The 24119-nt window shown below is 38.4% G+C and overlaps 1 protein-coding gene across 2 annotated transcripts in view; it reads left to right on the forward strand.

Moving 5' to 3' along the window:
• The window catches only part of prex2 (phosphatidylinositol-3,4,5-trisphosphate-dependent Rac exchange factor 2), a 149047-nt gene that overhangs the window by 70391 nt on the left and 54537 nt on the right, over window positions 1-24119 (forward strand). For both annotated transcript variants that reach the window (XM_059524606.1, XM_059524607.1), the window contains exons 18-25: window positions 483-631; window positions 869-954; window positions 4534-4670; window positions 6367-6484; window positions 7214-7398; window positions 10614-10775; window positions 16670-16889; window positions 17007-17214. In XM_059524606.1, coding sequence (XP_059380589.1) covers window positions 483-631; window positions 869-954; window positions 4534-4670; window positions 6367-6484; window positions 7214-7398; window positions 10614-10775; window positions 16670-16889; window positions 17007-17214 — 1265 coding nt within the window. The remainder of the gene's footprint in view (window positions 1-482; window positions 632-868; window positions 955-4533; window positions 4671-6366; window positions 6485-7213; window positions 7399-10613; window positions 10776-16669; window positions 16890-17006; window positions 17215-24119) is intronic.

A 24119-nucleotide genomic window follows, 5' to 3' on the forward strand; every position in this document is an offset into this window, starting at 1 on the left:
ATTCTGTTTTTTATATATTTTTTTTATACTATTTTTATACTATAGTTTGAGGCTGGCGAGAGTCATTGATTTATCGATCACCAAGGCTGCATTTATTTGATCAGAAATACAGTAAATGATCAGTGATATTGTGAAATATTTTTACAATTTAAAATAACACTTTTCAATATAGTTTTATTCATGTGATGACAAAGCTGATTTTTCAGTGGCCATTGCTCCAGTCTGCAGTGTCACATGACCCTTCAAATATGCTGATTTGAAAACAGATGTGCTGCTCGATGTTCTTGCAGAAACTGGGAAATGATTTACTTTAAAGTATTTGTCATAGCTTTTAGAAATAAATAAATAAATAAATAAATAACTGTTTTATGTTTTGCTGTCTAATGTCATTCTTTCATTTTTAAGTGTCCACATCATTTTGGAGCAACTGTATATCTAGGTTGAGAGGTTATTTGATATTCCTGTGTGTGTCTCTTGTGCAGATGGCTGGTCTGGAAGTGGGGAAAAAGATCTTTGCTATTAATGGGAACCTGGTCTTCTTGAGACCTTTCCAGGAAGTGGAAAAGTTCATAAAGCAGTGCTTGTACAGCAAAGGTCCCCTCAGAGTACTGGTCAGCACCAAACCCAGAGAGTGAGTAGAAAACTTCTCATCTCCTGTGATCTAAAGACTTCAAAACCATACAGAAATCAATAAAGCCTGATATCAATTAAATCAAGAACCCTGCCTAATAAAAATCCTTTTTTATTGATGAATATCAGCTTGATATTTATCTGCAATTCAGAATACACAACACGCTTGGAGCAACGGCTGGAATATGTGGTGTGTTTGGCGACCAAATTGATGTCTGTGTGTCTATCTGCTCCACAGGACTGTGAAGATCCCAGACTCTGCAGACGGATTGGGCTTTCAGATCAGGGGGTTCGGGCCATCTGTGGTGCATGCGGTTGGCAGAGGTAAGAGCGAAACAGAGAGAAGGAAAGAGAGGAAAGCTAGGCTGGGCTAAAGGAAGTTACTAATGCCCTTTATATCCTACTGTGTTTTTGAACCTCAGCTGGATCACAGCTGGAGCTGTAGGTACATGACTTGACTTGAGCCAGATTGAGAAGAGCATCACACACACATACTGTACAGTATATATCTATATATAGAGAGAACAAGCTGCACAGTCCTCGCTTCCTGCTGTGTCTGCAATGCATTCTCATCAAACATGGTGAGAGATTAATGATAAAAGAAAAACAATCCAGCTTGCACTGTCATCCCTGAAGACAATAAGAGATGGAAGAAGACAACAAACAGAAGCTACTTGGATCCAAAATATGTCATTTACAAATTCAAATTCTGTATGAATCCAATTAATTTGATCATTTTATTGGAGAGAGACCGGTTGCCTGAAGGGTTTGAAGTCTGGCTGATTGTGGTGGAAGTAAACAAGATTGCAAAAATATGTTGCCAAGACTAGCTGATATTTGGTATTTTTCAATTACCACTACGTTTTTCAGTTTGGCCGATAAGCATCAGATGTTGGGATTTTTCTTTTGACATTGCTGAGAACCTGGTCTTTCTTTGAAGAATATGATTTCTAGTGCACACAAACTTACTAGATTATTGATTACACTGTTGGTAAAAGAGTTTACGTCCTTTTTATTCGTGTTTTTCTGTATTTGTGAAAAATACTATGATAAGATTACATGATAAGAAAACAATGAAGTTCCTAAGTCTGAAACTGTTTTACCAATTAATTTTTTTATCAAGTGAAATGTATTTAAATTAATTCATAAATTCATAAAAATAATTATAAAAAAACCTTTAAGAAAATGATCTAAAACATATAGAAAAATTTCTTTGCAGAAATTGTACATTTGTTATTTACTTGTTTTAAATTAAACAGTGTGGTATCATATATATCATTTAATATTGGCCATTTGTCAACCTGCTCTCTAAGATATTGGCATTGGACATCAAAACATATGGGTTGACCACAACTTCTAACTAGCTTAATTAGTAAGACATTAGTCAACCAGCTTCACTAGAAAGGCATATTTTGATGGAATTCATATTCTAAAAATTCCAAGATCTGTTATGAAACTCTAGATGGCACAAGCTGATGATATTCACAGCATTAAACTACTTGGCACAAGCTGATTGATTCATGTTGCATATGCAGCCAATGAGTTTGCTGCTTTACATTTAAATGGTTGGTTAGCATTCTCTAGAGCATTTCGTAGCACACATTCAGAGTTTCTCTGAAACCCTCCACCTTCCCCAGTTCCACCTGTATAGATCTGCTACAGGTTATTTTATATGCTATTTGTTCAGCAGTATGTCTTAAATACTCACAGCTCCATATCAGCATATGAATTGGCAGTAGCAAGTTCCTGTACTTGCTTTGCAGCAGCAGCAATAATCTACAACAACAGCAAGGTCTGTGTAGCAGACCTATTCTGCCAAGAACAAATACATTAACAGTGCCATATCCATTACCATGCTAAAATCTTCTGACGGTTGTCTTGATAGAACTATAGTGACGTCAACATGCTTTTAGCTAGGTTTTGCTTGCGCCTAAATCAGCACTACCTACAGTGTATAATAAATAGTGAAAGGTACAGTATGGACATTTATGCTAGCCTAAACTAGTCTATTCAGCAGGATTTGAGTTTCTCTGCCCAGATTTACAAGGTCAGCTGCTCCCTCAGGTGATTGCTGTTCATAAGCTCAGTGGGGAGTTATGATAATTATTACCTTGCCTAATGTGCTTGCTTGTTCTTAAAAATCGCTTCGGCCTGAGTTTTGGTTGCTGTAGAAGTGAGAGAGCATTTGCTCAAAAAAAAGAAATGCAGGGTAAAGACTTCAGACCATAAAGTGTGATCAGAGAAACACAGGAACATTTTTCAGAGGCGTGCACTTTTAATACAGTAAAACATATTCAGTTTTTGTTTAGGAGATTATGCAAGCAAACTATGAATATTTAGTCTCTGCTGTGAAACTACAAATGTTGGCCTAGTTTTCAGACTAGTTTTTATAGGATCCACACAACATTTACAGATAAACAGGTCCTGATTTTACTGATGTTTTGTTTTTCTGAAAAAATTTATTTTACAGTTTAGTATCACCTGCTGTAATGCAGAAAAAGGCGCCCATGCCAAGTGGATCTGTCTGTGCTAGACGGATCATAACGTTAGGGTCAAACTGTTAATGTTTCATTCAATTTGCAAACTGCCATTCAAACATGATCTATGAAAGAATTGCTTATAACAATTATGTGTTTAGGAGATTATTGTTGATTTATGTTTCTCCCTACCTCATTGTGTATGCACAAAAATGTAATTTCAGCAAAGCTCTGTTTCAATAGTGAACCGCCTCATTGTCTACCAACTACATAGGCAGATACCTTCTAATGCTGCACCCTAGCTAGCATACAATCTTAAAAGTGACCGATATGAGACACTCTACACTGGGAAACAGCTCTAAACTCCACACAAATAGCACTACTCACAGGAGAATCAATTAAGTTTGCATGCTGTAACTTACTGTGTAAAACAGTAGGCCTGAACAAATATCACTCTACAGAGGAGTTTGGCACCAAAATGTTGCTTAGCTAACAGAATAACACTTTAGTAAGCTTTAAAATATAGTAAACAAACAGCAGAGGAGAATCATTTTGATGTTATCATGTTGCTAAAGGTACAATGCTCTTTTTTAGCATAATATGTAGCACATACAAATATTGAGTAAAATAGTACAAAAGAGCGTTTTGCACAGATGAATCAAACGTGTTTGGCATTAGCATGTTGCTAATGGCATGATACTTAAGTTAGAATACAATGCATAGCACACACAAATATTAAGTAAAATAGTACACAAAGCCCTCTAGCTAGAAGAGAATAATTTGATGTTAGCATGTTGCTAAACTGATGGCACAAGTCTCTCATTAGCATTATTTACGAAAAGTAACCATGGTTTTACTACAAATAAAAAACAAAAACAATATGGTTGCTAAACCCTACTGAAATAAAGCAAAAAAAACCTAAGCTGGTTGACTGGTCTTAGCCGGTTTTAGTCGGTCTCCCAGCCTGGCCAGCTAAAAAAGTGGTCAAAACCTCTCTAAAAGTAGTCTGCTGACCCGCTATGAACATTTCTCCCCCCAGCAGGGTAGTTAAACCATGGTAACCACAAATTAACCATTGTTTTCCACTTTAACCAAAGTTTAACCATTGTATTTTTTATTAAAACTGTAGTTACACAAATTTTAATTAATACGCCAAAATACTATGGTTACAACACTTTTACTATAACCATGGGTTATTTTCATAAGGGATAACAATACATAGAACATAAAAATATTGAGTAAAATTTTACTTTTTTTTAAAAATACTGTACACTGATTTTTTTTTTATCTAAACCTTTCAATACTGAAAGCTTTTGGGTACTTAATTTTGTTTGCATTGTCCATCATTTTGCATTCTGCTATTATATGCAATACTATCTTAGAATTTGGCCAAATATATCTTATCTCTCTTCCTGTTTCCCAAAAGGCACCGTTGCAGCAGTCGCAGGCCTTCACCCAGGTCAGTGCATCATTAAAGTGAATGGCATCAATGTGAGCAAAGAAAGCCACGCCAGTGTCATCGCCCACGTCACAGCCTGCAGGAAGTACCGGCGTCCCACACAGGTAAGACTGTGAACATCTCTCAGCCCCTCCAAGAAAATGCACTATTCCTGATCTTTCTAAGTAATAAATCTGTATATATACAAAACACTACAAAGCAAATAACAGAACCCTTAGTGATCTGGTCCGGGTCATTACCCATCAATAATAGCAGTAATGGCTTCTTTTTGCGGAACAGGGCAGGGAAGAAGGCCAGGAAGCTGGCTGGGTGTGTGAGGCATATGGGTTAAGGAATGGACCAGCCAGGCCTGTGTTGGAGGGTAATAAAGGAAAGGCTTGGCACAGGCTGAAGTACGACGATGTGGTTGGCACATTGGCTGGACTCTGGTTTCCATCAGACATGGAAAAAGAATGAGGGGGTGCCCACTCTCCTGCTGCGCAGGGGTTTGCAGCCCACCATACAGAGGAGGGAAATGTAGGGGAGATATTGACAGAAACAGAGCTGAGGTGGATGTGCTTTAGTATGTTAACCATATAAAGGCCTTGAAATACCCATAGCAAAGTTATTTATTGTTCGGCACTTAGAGGTAAAAGGAAGTTAAAAATACCTAAGGAGCAGTATACTTTTAAGAAGAAACAAAAATACAGAAAAGGTGACAACAAAAAAGGTCTGTTGTCAATAGTGTAGCGATGCATGAAACACAGTTAATTCAGAAGTCACTTTAAAATCAAGCAATTTGTTTTTTGATTTTTCTTGAAATATATTGGCCTTAATTGGAAGCCAACTTAAGATTTAAAGGGATAGTTCACCAAAAAAAAGGAACATTTTTGAGTGAACCATCCCTCATGTCGTTCCAAACCCATAACCCATTTATTCATCTTTGGAACACAAATTAAGATATTTTTGATGAAATCCGTGAGCTTTCAGACCCTGCAGAGACAGCTACGCAACTGACATGTTCAAGGTCCAGAAAGGTAGTAAGGACTAGTGGTCAACCGATATATCATCAAGGCCGATATATCGGCCAATAATTTATATAATTTAAACAAATCTTTGAATGACTAATGAACATTTAATTTCACAAACCTTGCAAACTTAGTCAAATCCAGCTGTGAGATCTTGTGAAGTGTGCATTTTTATCCAGCATGATCGTGTGTTCTCTGCATGACGGTCAATCCGTATGAATTGAATGCTTTAAACTTTAAACTAGTGATTTCAAATTATGCTACGCTTTATGCATTTGCCCACTGTCATATTTATGTCATATTTTACACATTATTTTTTTAATCCATTTGTCAAATGATTTCAAATTTCTTAAGTATTAATAATAATAATTAAAATATATCAGCTATCAGACACTTTCCAAGATATAGGCATTGGGATCAGCTGTCAAAAAAAATATCCGTCGACCACTAGTAAGGACATCTTTAAAATAGTCAACATTAATTTTATTAGGCTACGAGAATACTTTTTTTTTTGCGCAAAGAAAACTAAAACTATGACAATTTCTTCTCTTCCGTGTCAGTCTTTGACTAGATGAGGGTGAGAAATTAATGGCCGAATTTTCATTTCTGGGTGAACTATCCCTTTAAATGAAAGTTATCCATTTGCTCTACATTTAACCTCATTGCTATCTAGTAGAAAAAAATAAGATTTTAGTTTTTATATTTTAGTGTCTGATGGGAGTGTGTTATCAACTCGCAAACCATGTTTTGAAAGCAAGTCTGTCTGAATAGGTATTGTTGTTTCTTGTTGCAGCAAGATTCCATTAAATGGGTGTACAACAACAGTGAGAGTGCACAGGAAGACCACCAGAGAGCCAATCAGAAGCCCACCGCAGGGGAGAACGGAAATGTGTTTGAGTGTAAAGTTGAAGGTGCTGTTATACACACTAGTGCAAATACATATTGTACTGTATACACAAGTACACACTTTTTCAACCTCGCACTCTAGCCTTGATATTTACTCTTCTTCTTCATTGTTTGTAGCCTCATGCAGGATTCACAGGACATGGAAACAACTCATGTCTCATGGTTCATTGACAGCACTGATTTTTATACTTGATTTTGGAAATGTAGTCATTATGTTGTGATAGCAAGATTTTAATTTTAATTCAAATTTTTTAAATAATTTTTAATTTTTTTAATTTAATTTAATTTAATTTAATTTAATTTAATTTAATTTAATTTAATTTAATTTAATTTAATTTAATTTAATTTAATTTAATTTAATTTAACTTCATTTCATTTCATTTCATTTCATTTCATTTCTTCATTCACTCTACAAGTCTCACTTCAGTAATATTCACAGGACATTGAAAATTTGTATATATTTAATTTACTCTGATTTAATTTAACAATTTAGTTATACACATTGACAAAGAAATGAAGATTAACACTTTTCTTTATCTTAACAAGCCTAATGAAATATAAATGGATATAGTGTTTGTACAAGTGATTTGATATTTTGTTATTAAGCATGGAGCAGACTGGTGGTATCTAGATGAGCTTTAGCCATCAAAATATTGGCTTTGGATTATGTATGTGCATCTTTTGATCTGCTCAGACTAGTAACACGGACACAAACTTGTGTGTGTGTTCAACAGAAGTCATGGACAAGTTCAACACAATCGCCATAATAGATGGAAAAAAAGATCACGTCAGCCTGACGGTGGATAACGTGTATCTGGAGTATGGAGTTATGTATGAGTACGACAGCACGGCTGGGATGAAGTGTCACGTCTTGGAGAAAATGGTGGAACCAAAAGGCTTTTTCAGTCTCACAGCCAAGGTAGAGTCACATGAGTCATCCCACAGACACAAACCAGCCATCATCTCTGCTGTAAAGCACTAGTGAATTCATTCAAACAGCAGCAGAGGAGGCGACAGGGATTGTCTTGTACATTTGTAAGGGCCTCTTCACAGTTCATGCGCAACACACAGCCACTGATAGAAGCTGACAGCAGAGTATATTAAACCAAGTGTGTGTGACAAATGAAAGTGGTCTTTACGACCCCCTGCTGTGGAATAAAAGGATAAACACTTTAAATCACAGAGCTTGTCGCTGTGTGGAGACTAAGGATGGGAAGATAAATAAATGTCTCATGTGGAACTATTGCTCTTACAAAAGTATTTTTCCTGTGTTTCTTTTGTGTGTGTGTGTGTGTGTGTGAATTTTTACTGAATCTGGAAATATTTTAATTTGACCCTTCCAAAAATATAGAGTACAACCATTAAAGTTTATTAATGTTCATTACAAACATATATATTTTTTCTCATTACCAAGGGAGCGCGAGAGAAAGAGATGTGGTTATGTGAAGTGTGATATTTGTTGTTGATTATTAACTTTAGCTTGAATATGTTTAGCACTGCATTGCATCCTGTGGTGTGTGATCTCAGCTGCTCTGAATAGCTGTTTATCACACTTGTTTACAAATGTACGCCATATTTCGTTTCCTAAAATGGATTTCTGTGATTTACAATTTAGTTTAATGAACCAACAGCTGTCAGGAAAGACTGTTCAGCATTCTGTTGCCAAGCAGTGGGGGCATCGCAGCTTGAGAGTGACGTGTCAGAAACGCAAGCTAATGGCAATCTGATGTATTGACATGTTCTACATATTAAGACTCTCTTTTGTTTTAAATTCCCTTAACTGCCAAGCAATTTCTGCCTTATTACAAACATCTGCTTGAGTAGGTCTCCTCTTCCTCTTTCCTCTCTTCAGAGAAATTTTCATATTTCAGTGCTGTTAGGCAGATTACATGCAATTGTTATGGTCACAGGGTGCTCTTAAATTTCTCCTCTCCTCCGCAGTCTCACAGGCAGAGGCGTCTCTCTCTTATGAGAAAATAATTCTACCACCGTGTGTGTTAAATTTATTTTTTTATTGCCCTACTATTCTTGATTGCATAGATGGCAGCAAAAGTGTATTTGCATGTTTAGGATAATTTTATTAAATATTCATTAAATACTTTTATTTATTTAATTTACTTTTGTATTTAATTAACATCCTTTAGAGGAAAAAAAAGTTTCTGTAATTTTGTTAGTTTATATATATATATATATATATATATATATATATATATATATATATATAAACTAACAAAATTACAGAAACTTTTTTTTTCCTCTAAAGGATGTATATATATATATATATATATATATATATATATATATATGGACTGCATTTATATAGCGCTTTCAACAGACCACATGGCCATCCAAAGCGCTTTTACAAGTTGCCTCACATTCACCCAGTCACACACTCATTCACACACCGACTGCGGTGTCAGCCATTCAAGGCGCCATCCAGCTCGTCGGGAGCTATATATATATAGACACACACAATTTGTTTAATTTTGAAAAAATTTTTTTTATGTTTTTTACATTTTTTTAAATGATAATTTTACATTTCATATTTCACAGATTTTTTAAAATAATTGTATGTTAGTTTTAGTTTTAAACTTTTCATGAATTTTAGTAAAAAAATTTAATTCCATGAATTCAGTAAATTTTATAAATAATATAATACAATATAACATGGAACTTTGATATCCTTTGAATAACTGTGTAAAACACTCACAGGACATCTAGTCTTGTTTTAGTGTAAAGTAATACTGTTTTTACAGTCATAAAACTTTTAAAGGGTAAGTTCAAACATTAAAATTAGCCCATGATCTGCTCACCCTCAAGGCACCCAATGTGTATGACTTTCTTCTTTCAGACGAATCCAATCAGAGTTACATAAAAAATTATCTTTGCTCTTTCAAGCCTTAGAATGGGAGTAGGTAAGTGTTTTTTATTTTTTTTTATTTTTTTACAACAGTCCAAAATTAGTCAAATAAAGCGCATCCATCCAAAATAAAACATGCCTCACACAACTCTGGGGGTTCCTGTAGTGAATTGATGCGTTTTTGTAAGAAAAATATCAATATTTAAAACACTATAAACACTTTTCTCTCACTTCCGCTAACTGTCATACATGCAAGTTGTTCCGGTGGATGATGTAGGACGTATGCAACATCATCTCGTTTGTTTACAGGAGCAAAGGAAGCAAAGTGTCCCTACTTTAGCAAAAAGAAAAACAGTCTCCATTTGGTTTACAAATCCTCATTTTTTGCTTCTAATTTATGACTGGAATTTTGTTTTGCTGTCTCTCCATTGAGATTCTGCGTTCATCACTAATCGTTAATTCATCACTAATTCATCACTAATTTTTTTTTATTTTTTTTTTATTTAAAATCCCATGCTATGTGTACTGTGTTAACCTAACTGAGACTTGTTATAGCACTTACATATCATTGCTCTTTTTGTTGTTTTTGATTGCTTCCACTGTCCTCATCTCTAAGTCGCTTTGAAAAAAAACGTCTGCTAAATGAATAAATGTAAATGTAATGTAAATGTAATCGTGTGCGCGAAACATACATCCTACGTCATCCGCCCCGAACCGCTCCTGTCTACGACAGTTAGCGGAAGTGGGAGAAAATTGTTTATAATGTTGTAAACATGGATATTTTTCTTACAAAAATGCATCAATTCGCTAAAGGAGGCCTTTATTCACCCCCTGGAACCATGTGAGGCACATTTTTATTATGGATGGATGCGCTTTATTTGACTAATTTTGGACTGTTGAAAAAAAACAACCGCCTAATGTTACTGCCTTTCTAATGGAATTTTTTAAATATAACTCCGATTGGATTCATCTGAAAGAAGAAAGTCATATACACCTAGGATGCATTGGGGGTGAGTAATGCATGGGCTAAATTTCATTTTTGGGTGAGCTAAACTTTTAAGGATATTAGGGTTGGATAATAACCACAAGGGAACAACAAAGTTCTGTGTAACTGTTTTAGGAAATGCATGCAGTGTTTCTATCTCACTTGACCTATGTCAGTTTTGCTCACTTTATTCATATTACTGACAGAGGAACGATGTAAAAGAACATCTGGTATATGACCAAAGCCCTTTTTTTCCAGAACTCATGCTATGTGTCTTTCTTTGTGACAGATTTTAGAAGCCTTGGCCAGGAACGATGAGCAGTTGGTGCAGACTTGCAGTCGACTGAGCTCCAGCACAGAGCTCATCCCTGAGGACCTCCAGTCCAGATTCAGTGCAATGTGCGGCGAGAGACTGGAGCATATCAATCGAAGAATCACCAATTACAGGAAGGTCAGCAAGCATTGTATGAAACACTTCTTCTTACAGAATGAAAAACGGGTCTGGACTGGTTAGTCCTGGTTTAAAAACTTAGAGTCTTTACATGGCATTGTAAAGCACAACTGTGCTGTGCATTTTTATCAGAAAGTAATAGCAAATTTTACATGTTGAAAAATAGGATTTATATTAAAAAATATAATTTTAAAAAGCAAGTCTGTGCACCTAAAAGTGAAAATATTGTCACAATTCACTTTCTTTTCTTTCTCTTTTACATACAGTAGTAGTGAATGTGGTCAAATGCTATCAAACACCTATCACTCCCAAAAAAAAAAAAGAAAATTCACCATAACATAAACAAATTCAAATATAAAATATAAAGTTCAACATTATTATTGTTATCTGTATAATTTCTTTTTTTTTTAGATATTTATTAATTTAAAATTGTATTTACAACTTTTATTTATATTTTATTTATTAACATTTTATTTAAAAAATAAAAAATTATTTTAAAAATTTATTTGGAAAGTCTATGCCAGGGTACTGGAGAGGAGAATCCGGCCGATAGTAGAACCTCGGATTCAGGAGGAACAGTGTGGTTTTCGTCCAGGCCGTGGAACACTGGACCAGCTCTATACCCTCTACAGGGTGCTGGAGGGTTCATGGGAGTTTGCCCAACCAGTCCACATGTGCTTTGTGGATTTGGAGAAGGCATTTGACTGTGTCCCTCGTGGCGGCCTGTGGAGGGTGCTCCAGGAGTATGGGGTCCGGGGCCCTTTGCTAAGGGCTATCCGGTCCCTGTACGACCGGAGCAGGAGCTTGGTTCGTATTGCCAGCAGTAAGTCAGACTTGTTCCCGGTGCGTGTTGGACTCCGGCAGGGCTGCCCTTTGTCGCCGGTTCTGTTCATGATTTTTATGGACAGAATTTCTAGGCGCAGCCAGGGGCCGGAGGGGGTCAGGTTTGGTGACAACACGATTTCGTCTCTGCTCTTTGTGGATGATGTTGTCGTGTTGGCCTCATCAAGCCAGGACCTTCAGCATGCACTTTGCAGCCGAGTGTGAAGCGGCTGGGATGAGAATCAGCACCTCCAAATCCGAGGCCATGGTCCTCAGTCGGAAAAGGGTGGCTTGCCCACTTCAGGTTGGTGGAGAGTTCCTGCCTCAAGTGGAGGAGTTTAAGTATCTTGGGGTCTTGTTCACGAGTGAGGGAAGGATGGAACGGGAGATTGACAGACGGATCGGTGCAGCTTCTGCAGTAATGCGGTCGATGTACCGGTCTGTCGTGGTGAAGAAAGAGCTGAGCCGCAAGGCGAAGCTCTCGATTTACCGGTCAATCTACGTTCCTACTCTCACCTATGGTCATGAGCTTTGGGTCATGACCGAAAGGACAAGATCCCGGATACAGGCGGCCGAAATGAGCTTTCTCCGCAGGGGGGCTGGGCAAACGAGACACTGCGTCCTCTGAGGGGACACTATGGGGAACACCTCGTCGTGACCCGTGTCTGAAGCATACTTTGAAAAACGCCAACGTGTTGGCCGGCGACAGCCTCTGACGTCACTACCAGCGCGACTATAAATACGCGCCCGTAGGACCCGTCACTTATCTTCTTCGTGAAGCTTGCATCCGAAGCATGGCAGGGAGCTAGAGGACGCAGTGTCTCGTTCCCTCTCAGGGAACCATGGTTACATTCGTAACCTGAGACGTTCCCTGTCAAGGGAACTTCGAACTGCGTCCTCTGAGGGGACACTATGGGGAACAGTATACCCACGCCGCCATGCTGAGGGGAGTGCAGACCAGAATCATGGCAAACACTAAGTACCAACTCTACCACTTCACCGGGAGTCGCCCCTGGGACGGTTCGACGGCTGTCTATGACATTATCCCTTACGGCCAAAGGCCTAGGCTACATACCCAACTTACGGTCTCACTCCGCGTTGGGTGTCGCGCCCCGGGGGGCTGGAACCAACGCGGCGCGGCCGCCTACTGAAAGCCTGTGATCTTGGCCACCTAGCTATTTCCAGAGCACTGTAAAGGAAACTCACAGAGTTTGTTAGTAGATATATAACCACCAGCAACATAACATCCATTAGCAGGTAAAGCAAGGGTTACGTACTCACCCACCCTCCTGTACTGGAGTCCCGCTTGCGGGGCGCCCCCTTCTGGTCCGGACCGTCAGTAAGGCAGTTACTATGAACATAGAACCAACCAAAACATCATAGGTCCAGGAAAGGAGACTGTTATGTGAGAGACTTTCCACCTAACCTCGATCAGGTGGAGAGCTGGTGGCTACAGGGGAATTAGGCAGGGGAGGATGAAAACAGAAGTTAAAACAGAGGTTAAAAACATCCGGAGCTACTAGGTTTTTCTATCGCTCTGATCCGGGCAAGGACGCTGCCTCGTCTGAATCACATCCCTCAGACCCTGCTTACCTCTCCGTGACCCGCGGTTCCTCTTGCCCCTGCCCTTAGGCGGGGGAGGAGCGCGAGCAGCGACACTAGCCTTCTGCGCCCGTCTACGATCCTCAGATCAAGATGGGCCAGGATCCCTTTGTTGTTCGGGCCCGGACCTGGACCTTCGTGGAATGAAGGATTTAAAAGCAGCTGAGCGCGCCCTTGCCTCCCTGAACTTTTCGACCACCATCTCGTCGGAGGTACCGAAAAGCTCAGAAGGCGAGACCGGAGCATCGAGAAGAAACCCCCTTTCTTCCCTCCCGATGTCTGCCAGGTTCACCCACAGATGTCTCTCCGTTACCACCATGGCCGCCATAGACCTGCCCATGGCAGAGGTGGCCTGCTTGGTAGCACGGAGAGAGAGGTCTGTGGTGCGGCGCAGCTCAGCTACCTGGTCAGGTGAAAGGCCCTCGCCTGTATCCAGGTCCTTCAGCAGGTCAGCCTGGTAAGCCTGAAGCACTGCCATCGTGTGCAACGAAGCCACAGCCTGACCTGCTGCCGCGTTTGATTTGCCATTTAAGCGGGATGTATCCTGGAGGGGCTTCGATGGCAAAGAGGGAGATTTAAGAGAGGACGTTTCCCCCACAGAGAGATAGCTAGCCAGCCTCTCTTCTACAGGGGGCATCCTCTCATAGCCGTTTTCGTGCATGCCCTCGATATTAGCATAGCTCGTATCCTGAAACCGATGGATGCAAGAGGAAAACGGCCTCTTCCATTCCTTTTCGACTTCTGCATGCAAGTCAGGCAAGAATGGGAGGCTCACCTGGGCTGGAGGGCTATGGTCAGACAAATAGCGCTCATCGAGGCGACCTCGTGACGTTACCTTTCTGGCACACTTCCATGGCAAGTCTAATTTTGCCGTGGCGCGATCCATAACCTCTAACAGCTCCTCATATGCAGGGCAGGAGGATTGAGAAGGCTCAGCCTCAGCTTCTTCGCCACTCTCAGACATCTCCTGCTCTTTCTGGGTAGAACCCAGCAGAGCACTAACTTCAGTGTCAGAATGGGTTAATGACAACGCATCTTCCTCCCGAAGTTCACTCTCATTTGCCGCCGGAGAGTGTGAAAGGAAAAGTCCCTCTCTACACTCCTCAGCGAGATCCACCTGTCCTGAGCCGCGGGATCCAGATGGCTGTCCCTCTTTCCTCGAAAAGAGAGACAAACGAGAGCGGAGGTTTTTCACAGAAAAACGCTCGCAGTGCACGCAGATTACTCCCTCAAGGATATCGCGCGCGTGCTCTTCGCCCAGACAAGAGACGCAAAGAGTGTGTGTGTCATCAGGTGTCAAATAATGCTGACACGGATACACACACTGTCTAAACGCCTTGCTAGTGGAAGCCATGATAATAATAATAGATCGCTCTTACCGTTTTGGTCGTTTCTCAGATGCACGCTTCAAACAAAACAGTCAATGAAGACGAAGAAGATAAGTGACGGGTCCTACGGGCGCGTATTTATAGTCGCGCTGGTAGTGACGTCAGAGGCTGTCGCCGGCCAACACGTGGGCGTTTTTCAAAGTATGCTTCAGACACAGGTCACGACGAGGTGTTCCCATAGTGTCCCCTCAGAGGACGCAGTTCGAAGTTCCCTTGACAGGGAACTAAATGGCATATGCTGGTGTTTTTAGCAGGGTGGATCTTTTTCTGTGCTTTAAAAACTAATTTCAGTCTTAATACATTTTTCTGGTTGGTGGGAGTCAGATGTCTGCAGCTAAGAAAGCTTTGCTTGACTTGTAGCACTTCTATTTAGGTTACCGAACAGGAAACCGTCCCACCCTGTCCTTTTTAACACCAGCTGGCCTTGATTGATGAAATATGTGAGTCCACCAGTACCAAGGGAAGCAGGCTTGTGCAAAATGTCATTTTTAATTTCTATCAGCTGCTCTTATTTGGAGCAAGAAATGGAAAATACGTCCACAAGCATCTGACAGTTTCCCTTGTTTTTCCCTGTGATCTGATTCAACATCCCACTCAGCACTGGATTAATTAGCTGTTGCTTTACCGGCTATAAATAGATCTGAACATCCCGTCTCGTTGCATAATTTCCCTTCTGCTGCATTCTTAGTAGGGCCCCATGAGAGGTCTGGCAGGGTCCGGGCCCCAGACACTGAAGCTCCCAGTTTGTCAAAGCTAGCCAGGAATGTGGGAAGTCCGGTCTGAGGGGAGGCTACGCGTCCATTGCAGCTGTAACCTGTCCAGTGTAGTCCGTGACCGCAGCCATTCATGATCACAACCATAGAATTATTATGTCATTGTTGGAAAAAGGCGAGGTTTAAATCCCTGCTCAAAGGGAGCATTGAGGTTTTTAGCCTGTTATGCTCCTGTGCCTGAAACCATGACTTTGAATGCAAACAGTTTAAATCAGTTGTAATTTCAGGTGCAATATGGATCTATTCAGTAACAGTCTTGCTTTGCAAATAAATGACTCCTATATGATTAATTTTCTACACGTTGAAAAAGGACACTACTAACCTGGTCAAGCTTGTCTTCAGCTTGTCTTCAGTCTATATGTTCTTTTAGCATGGAAACATTTGTGTTCAGCTGATTTAGCTAATTAGCCCCCAATCTCTTAGCCTGACTAGCTAAAAAAAAGAAAACAGTCCTCTAAAACAGTGGTCTTCAACCTTTTTTGCTCCAAGGCCCCCCATTGTTAATGACACTATTTGAAGCCCCCCATAGTAGGACTGGGAGATATGATCAAAACTTTAAATTACGATAAGAGTCATTTTATTTCAAGGTGACTCTATATATCATGATATAATTAGTTTTGCTTTAAATACGGTCTTTATGATATAAACAATTTGATACCATAGAAATTTAATAATTCTTGACACCAGTGTCAACATAACAAAACAACTAATACTAACCTGTATTGTAAGTGTTTATGAGGATACTTGTAAAGACAGGGATTTTGATACATTTTGTATTTTTAAAGGCCTATAAAGCAATTATAAATTAGTTCTCCTTCACTGCTAATAGTTGAGAACCACTCAAACCCACTTTAAAACTATCAAAATACACCAGCCTGACAAATGAAAACCAGCCTAAGCTGTCAGCCCTTAAACCAACGTAGACTTCTTTACTGTTAAACACACCAAGAACATTATCAGGTGATTGGAGATGTTGATGGACTGGTGTTTTTATAGTGTGTTTAGTATATACTGTACCAAGCTTTTATATGGTCAAAACACTTTTTAGTGTTCACAGTTTAATCTGAAAGTTCAGCTACACCAGATCTTGATGGGAAAGTGCTGAACTTAGCATGTTAGCATACCAGACTCAATCCAAAGATCCTATGGCTAACTCTTAATGAAGCCAGGTTGGTTGAAGCAACACAGTATTGTTGTTTTGGGTACAGTAGTACAGGTTTATATGATTTACATATGAAACACCAGAAGCTCTTGCTCATATTCACACAAATATTTACTGTATCTTACACAAATGCCTCTCTTCTCTCAGTTTTCACGGGTTTTGAAGAACAGGGCCTGGCCCACTTTCAAGCAGGCCAAGACCAAGGTTTCCCCTCTACACAGCAGTGACTTCTGCCCCACCAACTGTCACATCAACGTAATTGAGGTGTCTTATCCCAAGACCACTACTTCCCTTGGAAGTGCCTTCGGAGTCCAGCTGGACAACAGGAAGAACACTCTGGAGAAAGGAGGCTGCAATTCAGAACACGGTGAGTGAAGATAGATTCCTAAATTTAATGTACAAGCAGAGACTGTTCATTATAGGAAGCAATGGCCAGTTTAAAGTATTGGGTTTTAATCGTTTTTCTACTGGTTTGTGATTTCAGGCAAGCTGAACCCCATGGTTTACGTCCAGCACAGTATCACCAGCATGGCCGCCCCATCAGGACACAGTCTGAGCATGGCAGAAGGTCATGGTCTACGCTTCCTGCTCCGAGAGGATGACCTGCTCATCCTGGATGCCTACCACAAACTTCTGACCAAACTCACCACTGTCGTTAAAGAGATGGAGTGCTACGCCGCCCAGATTCATGAGTATGACATTTTTATTTGGTAATATCTTTGTTTGGTCATGTGACCGTTAAAAACATGAATATATAGCTTACCTTTTCAGCCGAGTTGTGACTGAACTGTATTACTGCCTTTTGCTGCCAGAGAACTCTCTAACTCATCACAATGAGAGCTTGATCATTAGAAATGTATTATCTTTCATCAGAGGAGATCTTTCATTGTGGTTTATGTTTTATTCTCTTTATTCTTTTGTTTGTGGCCTACCCTCTGAATGAACTGGCCTACCTGGTTATCATGCTTTTAAAGTCACAGAGAGGAAATCAGAAAAACAAAATTGTTATTTGAGTGTTCTGTGCAAAAACAGCCATGGCTAATATTAGTGAAACAGTAAGTATGTAACCATACCTCCATCAAGAGGTTAGAAGGAAAATAGAAAGAGCTTTAGAATCAGAATTAAAAAGAGCTTTATTGCCAAGTCTCATAAGAAATTTGTCTTGATGACAGGAGTTTCCGGTGCAGAAAGTGCGGACATAGTGAAGACATTCATATAATGTGAGGTAATAAAAATAAATATGACACTAATAATAAAGGGAATATAGAATAAATTAATGAAATAATAACTATATGGAAATGAAAATATAATGATAATGGACAGAATTATGAATGTGCAAAAGTGCTATTTTACAGATGAAAAGTTTTAAGAACTTAAATACAAAATATAGAGATAATATTCAGAATTATGAATGTGCAAATGTACGGAGCCCCTAAAGGCACATGACGGTGGAAAAAAATTTGGGGTTGGAGAAAATAGTTTTTTTTTTTTTGCGTTCACTTGCAAAATTTTTGCTTTCCCTCAAGAAACTTTGCATTCTATCGTAAAGCCAGTTAAGTTTGGACAAACACCTTCTATTTACTTTACAGCTTGTAAGTTAGTGGTTAATACAGCTCCATACGTTCACAATTCTTTTATATGTTTTATTTTAAACTTGCACAAATACAGTCAGCTTTGCTTACATTATAGTTTAAGGCATGGTTTAGGGACATTCTAAAATGCTTAATGTGGCTTAATGTACTATAACAGTGACATTGGAGGCCCAATTGAGCATAAATAAATACTATTAATACTATTAACAATAGGAATGTACTAGTAATAACCTTATTAATAGCATTACTATTAATAAATCAGATAATAAAGCCATAATGCAACATTTCTCCCCTACAGAAAACTGTTTACTGTAGACTTAAGGGAGGCTAATTGACAAAGATGGTATTAAACCAAAATATGGTACACAGTTTATTAATAAAATATAGCTTATTATGCACAGGAAAGCAGACAAGCCCAGAATAGCTATAAACAAGCCAAACCTAATTTAAAGCGAAACTGAAATGATGGACTCATGTACTGTACTGCTCTCATTCAGTACAAATCCAAATGTTTCCATATTCGCAATGTATTCGAGGCTATTCCATTATTTATAAAATTAACTGGGCTTTGTACATTCCCATATCAATGGGGAAAAAAATCAAAATGAACAAAAATGTGCCGCACTGGAGTGGATCGGGGGTCACACTGTACGCCACAAGCTATAATACAAATTATTTAAATTGACTGTGTAACATTATGTCTGTATAAGTGATTGTATGTGTTATTTAACTAATGAACAGGCCGCACTGTTTGCAAATTAGTATGTACGCATGAGACAGCGGTGCAATCAAATCGCTGAAACATAAAATACTCCACCACTGACAGTAGGGCATAATTCAAGCAGTTTGATGATTCACTAATATAAAAAGATTATTAGATACATGCTTAGTTACGTTCTTATTTCTCTCTGGAACCTATAGTGCAATTTTGGTTGCACTTTATTTTACAGTACGTGTACTTACATGTACCTATAGTGTACTTACAGTGTACTTATCTAAGAAAGTTCTGGTAATACAAGGTAACTATATGGGGTAAGGTTATGTTTAGGGGTAGGTTCAGGGTTAGTACCTAGTTAATACATAGTTATTGTAATTACTATAATAAGTACCTAGTATGTACATGAGGAACAGGACTGTAAAATAAAGTGCTACCGCAATTTTCCCTGAAAATCCAAAAGACTGCAAATGTGACATTGATTTTCAGTTCAACAAAAAAGTCAATATTATTTTACATTTTAAATATAGCCTACATTTTAAACACAATATTGTCAATATTTTTTTTTTATTTTAATATTTAATATTTAATATTTTTATATTTTACAACAAAATAATACTTCCAATGAAATCTGCAACAGAACTGGTGTGCATCTCCAAGCAACAGCTGTGTTTCGTTAGCGAATGAATCTGCAGCTTTGAATGATTCGGAGAGTCAGTAGGCAACTGAATAATAACCCAATCATAACTACAACCCTTTGCTTCGTTACTAAATGAATGGATAAATGACACGACGCGACACAATGCGACGCGACGCCTTGCTTATTAGACAGTGACTTGTTTTAATAAAATAAAAAAAAAAATTGTATCACTGTCTTCTTATATTAAGCCATGTTAAGCATGGTTTTCTATGGGGAAGAAAATGCTTATCATGCAATTCAGCTCATCCACTTGCATGTACACAGAATATATTTTTAATAATTTCTATAGCATATTTGGTCTTTTTTTTCAACGTCTTCATTAAGCCGCGTTTTCTTTATGGGTGGAAATCACTTCTGTTCTTCTGGGCTTACCTGCTTTCATGTATAATTAATTTATTAATAAACTGTATACTGAATTCAGCTTTTTTATACCACTGTCTTAATCCATTAATTAAGCATTTTCTTTCTGTGGGGGATATGGTTAAAGTGCAATTTACCAGGTTATGTTAATATTCTTGGCTGCTTGTCTGTATGATTTATTAATAAAATGTGTACTGAATTTAGTCATCCAGTGTTTTACGTCCCGAAACTGTGAATATTTCATCCATGTTCAAAATAAATCTCTATGAAGCACTCCAATGTGAATGTATCAAGCCGTATATACCACTACAAGCTATAAAAGTAAACAGGAAGTATTTGTCCACTCAATTGGTTTCACGAGAGAACACAAAAGTTTTGCAAGGCAATGCAAAAGTTTTGCGAGAGAACGCAAAAAATCTGAAAAATATTTTTTCCTCCCACCCCAATTTTTTTCACTCAGTCTGATTTTTTTTCCACTACCATATCCCTTTAGGTGCTCCATACAAATGTGCTATTTATAGATGAACTGTTTTGAGAAGCTATATAAATGAATAAATAAACACAAACAAATAAATTAATTAATTAACTATTATTAATAATATTATTATTTTATCAAGTGTGCTTTAACTGAATTATTAATGAGATTTTAAGAAAATAATAATAATACATATTTTCTCTTAACTGTGCTTTCTAGCTAAATCATTAATAAGGTGTTAATATATGATGTTGTTGCTGTTAAGAAACAAAGATAATCTTTTTATCATTTTTGTTGAACATTGTAAAATCTTGGGTTGACATTAGCTAATTAAACACTTGAAGGTTCACTTATTTCCAGCATTTTTGCATCTCTCTTGACTGTAAATGATTTGAGACATTTACTTTTAATTACATTTGGAATTAAATGACTTCTGAAATCACGCAAATTGTTTCTAGGTGTGACAGTTTTTATTACTTCTAGACTCTCTATGGGATGTTACTGTCTCAGCAACCGTGTACTCTCTGTACAATTCACGTGACCCAACATCTGGAATTTGCAGTGTTTCTAATTACCTTTTTTTTCTCCAGCAACTAAGTGTGTGTGTAACACTTTAGTAAAATGAGGCTAGGTTCTTCCTGTCTGAGCCGAGCTGTTGATGGTTTCATTTTCTGGAAGTAAATTAACACCTTGAAGGAAATTGGACACCCTGAGGCCCCTAGCCCAAAATGGAAATCTGAAAAAATAAAATAAATACATAAATAAATAAATACCACAAGAGCACAGAACACAAGCAGTACAGTGTAAATGTCACTCTCACTGAGTAATTTGCAAAGTGGCACAAGCGACTAACAAGACTACATTACGTTGTCTTTCTTTCTCTTTCACTCTGTTCTTTCCAGTTCTAGTCATACCAACTCTAGTTTAAATAATAATAAAAAAATAAAAAAAATAAAAACATCCATTATCCCATCAGCCTTTGAATTTTCATCATTACATGGACACCAAATGCTCAGATCCCCGGTGGACATGATGGCAATTACAGCTAGTCTTGATCTGCGGTGGGGGTGGCACCTTTCACTGCTGCTGCCATATGCTTGTCAGTGCAGATTGCTGGCTGAAGGTCTGTGACTGTGCTTATTGGCAAGGCTGTCCTTGATCTGGTGGGGAGATAATGACCTTCCACACAGCCCTGGGCAAGAGAGAGTGCTGTAATGGCTGCCTGGAGGTGGTTGTCAGACAGCCATCCCTATCATGCAGCATTAATGGGGCAAATAGCAGCCGAGTAGCTCATTGGAGCCACTTCCGGAAGCCTCTGACTCTGCTGTGGATTAAGAAGTGCATTGATCTCTACAGTTGTTGAGGTTGAAGAAAAGGCTAAGAAAAGGAAAGTATGAGGGGATCTGAAGTGGTGGTTCAGAAAAACTATAGCCTTGTATTTGTTGCTGAATAACTGCCTTAAAGGGACACTTCAGCCAAAGATGAACTTTCAGTAATTTTTTTATCACCATTTTGTCATTCCAAACCTGTATGACTTTATATTCCTACTATATGTAAAACAAGTATTATGAACTTAATTTGTTCATATAATGAAAGGTGCCAGCAATGTTGTTTTTGACTCCACTGACTTCCATAATGTGGACTACTTTTATGGCCCGCAGAAGAAAGAAAGTCATACCGGTTTTGAATAAAACGAGGGTGAGTAAAATGAAGATGACTTAAAATTATTTCAAATAAGACAAAACAGGAAAAACAACAGGAGCCAATTCAATTCAATTCAACAACAGAAATGTATTAGGAAGACACATTTTAAATGTGATGTATGTAACTGGAAAGGTCATAAATTGACAAAATCTACAAATGCCACATTTTCCTAGTTACAAGCTATAAAATATTTATAGTGAAGAAAACAATTAGGAGTAAACCAAAATAGAATATCAGTATCCAGTAAATCAATCAACTGAAAGGGTTAATGCACTGCATATTCACTGGTTAAAAATAGTGGAGTGGAAACCCTACAGGAAAGGACATTCCTACAGTTTTGTATCCTGAAATGTTATTATTTTTTATCATAATAATGTAAGGTTTTTATTTATAGATTTTTTTTTTTAACTTTTACATTTACTAGAATTTCCCATAGATTAAAGGGTTAGTTCACCCTAAAATGAAAATTCTGTCATTAATTACTCACCCTCATGTCATTCCAAACCTGTAAGACCTTCGTTTATCTTTGGAACACTAATACATTTTTGATGAAATCTGAGAGCTCTCTTGCCCTCCATAGACAGCAATGTAACTGAAATGTTCCAAGGTCCAGAAATGTAGTAAGGACATCGGTAAAACAGTCCATGTGACATCAGTGGCTCAACTTTTTTTTGTGCACAAAGAAAACAAAAATAATGACTTTATTCAACAATTCTTCTTCCCCGAGTTACCATCTTCTGCCATGTTGGAAAGTGTTTTACCGATGTCCTTACTATGTTTTTGGACATGGGCACAGTACAGTTGTGTTTTTGTCTATGGAGGGTCAGAGAGCTCTCTGATTGAATCTGAAATATCTTAATTTGTGTTCCGATGGTGAACGAAGGTCTCACGGGTTTGGAACGATATGAGGGTCAGTAATTAATGACAGTAATTAATTTATTTTGGGATGAAAAACCCATTTTTTATAAAAAAACAAAACCCAAGTTTCCCAAAATCTATGTATCATATTTGTTTTCTTAAAGGAATTTTTATCCCAGAACATTTTGTCATAATTTCCTCACCCTCATGTTATTCCAAACCTATATGAGGTTCTTTCTTAAAGTATGTTGAACACAAAAGAATATATTTTGAAAAATTTAAAGAACCAAACAGTTGTTGGTCCCCATTGACTTCCATAGTAGGGGGAAAGTTTTATGTAGTGTTCACATAAGCAGCTCTTCTTCTCCTGACAGCTCAGTATAATCAAAGAATGTTTTATCCACATATATCATATACCATAAAACACATATTAAATTCTGTTCCTTTGGCTTTGGCTTCTGTTCTACTACTTAAATGCAGATGTTTCACATCTGTCTGTTCAGCTGTTTCAGATAGCGATCTCTTTTGTATTTGCAAGTGTGACTTGAAGTCACATTCTGATTATAGTTGAAAGTGCAGAGTCAGCTGCACGACATTAGCTGAATGTAAAGAGCCTCACATGTCACATGAAAGCACTCATGTATAAAGGACTGTAGGCAGAGAGACCCATGGACCCAAATCAAGATCTCCTGCAGACTCTCATCATTGTTCCCCTCCTCCACTTCTTCCCACTTTGATGCTCAGTGCCCCTCGAGGCCCCATGCTGCACACTCTTTTTTATTAAGCTACAGCCAATAGCAGTGCTGGGTGTTCTTTTCAATGGCGACAGAATGGTACTCTATGGTGGTGACCTGTCTGCTTTGACAGGAGGGAACATTGTTAGAAACCTGCAAAGTTGGAGAACTAGAGCAGCTGGAGAGCTCTTCAAGCGATCTCACAAGTGAGGCATCGCTGGAAACTTTCCTCAGGTTCTCACTTGCAAAATTGGTTTGTGTTGGAAGTGTTTTTGTTGACGTTTTGTTTTCTTGTTAAGATGAGAATTAGAGTTATGGTTTGCGCTCGTAAGGGAACGTATTCCACAAAAGTGTGTCTATGTGTCCCCTCTCAGTAAAAGAACCTATTGGGTTCCCTTAGAGGGGTTTGTCCTGAAACTCAAACAAGGCTTGACATGTTAGTATGTTCATGTGTGGAGA

Source organism: Carassius carassius, chromosome 35 (genome assembly GCF_963082965.1).
Source record: "Carassius carassius chromosome 35, fCarCar2.1, whole genome shotgun sequence".
Taxonomy (NCBI): domain Eukaryota; kingdom Metazoa; phylum Chordata; class Actinopteri; order Cypriniformes; family Cyprinidae; genus Carassius; species Carassius carassius.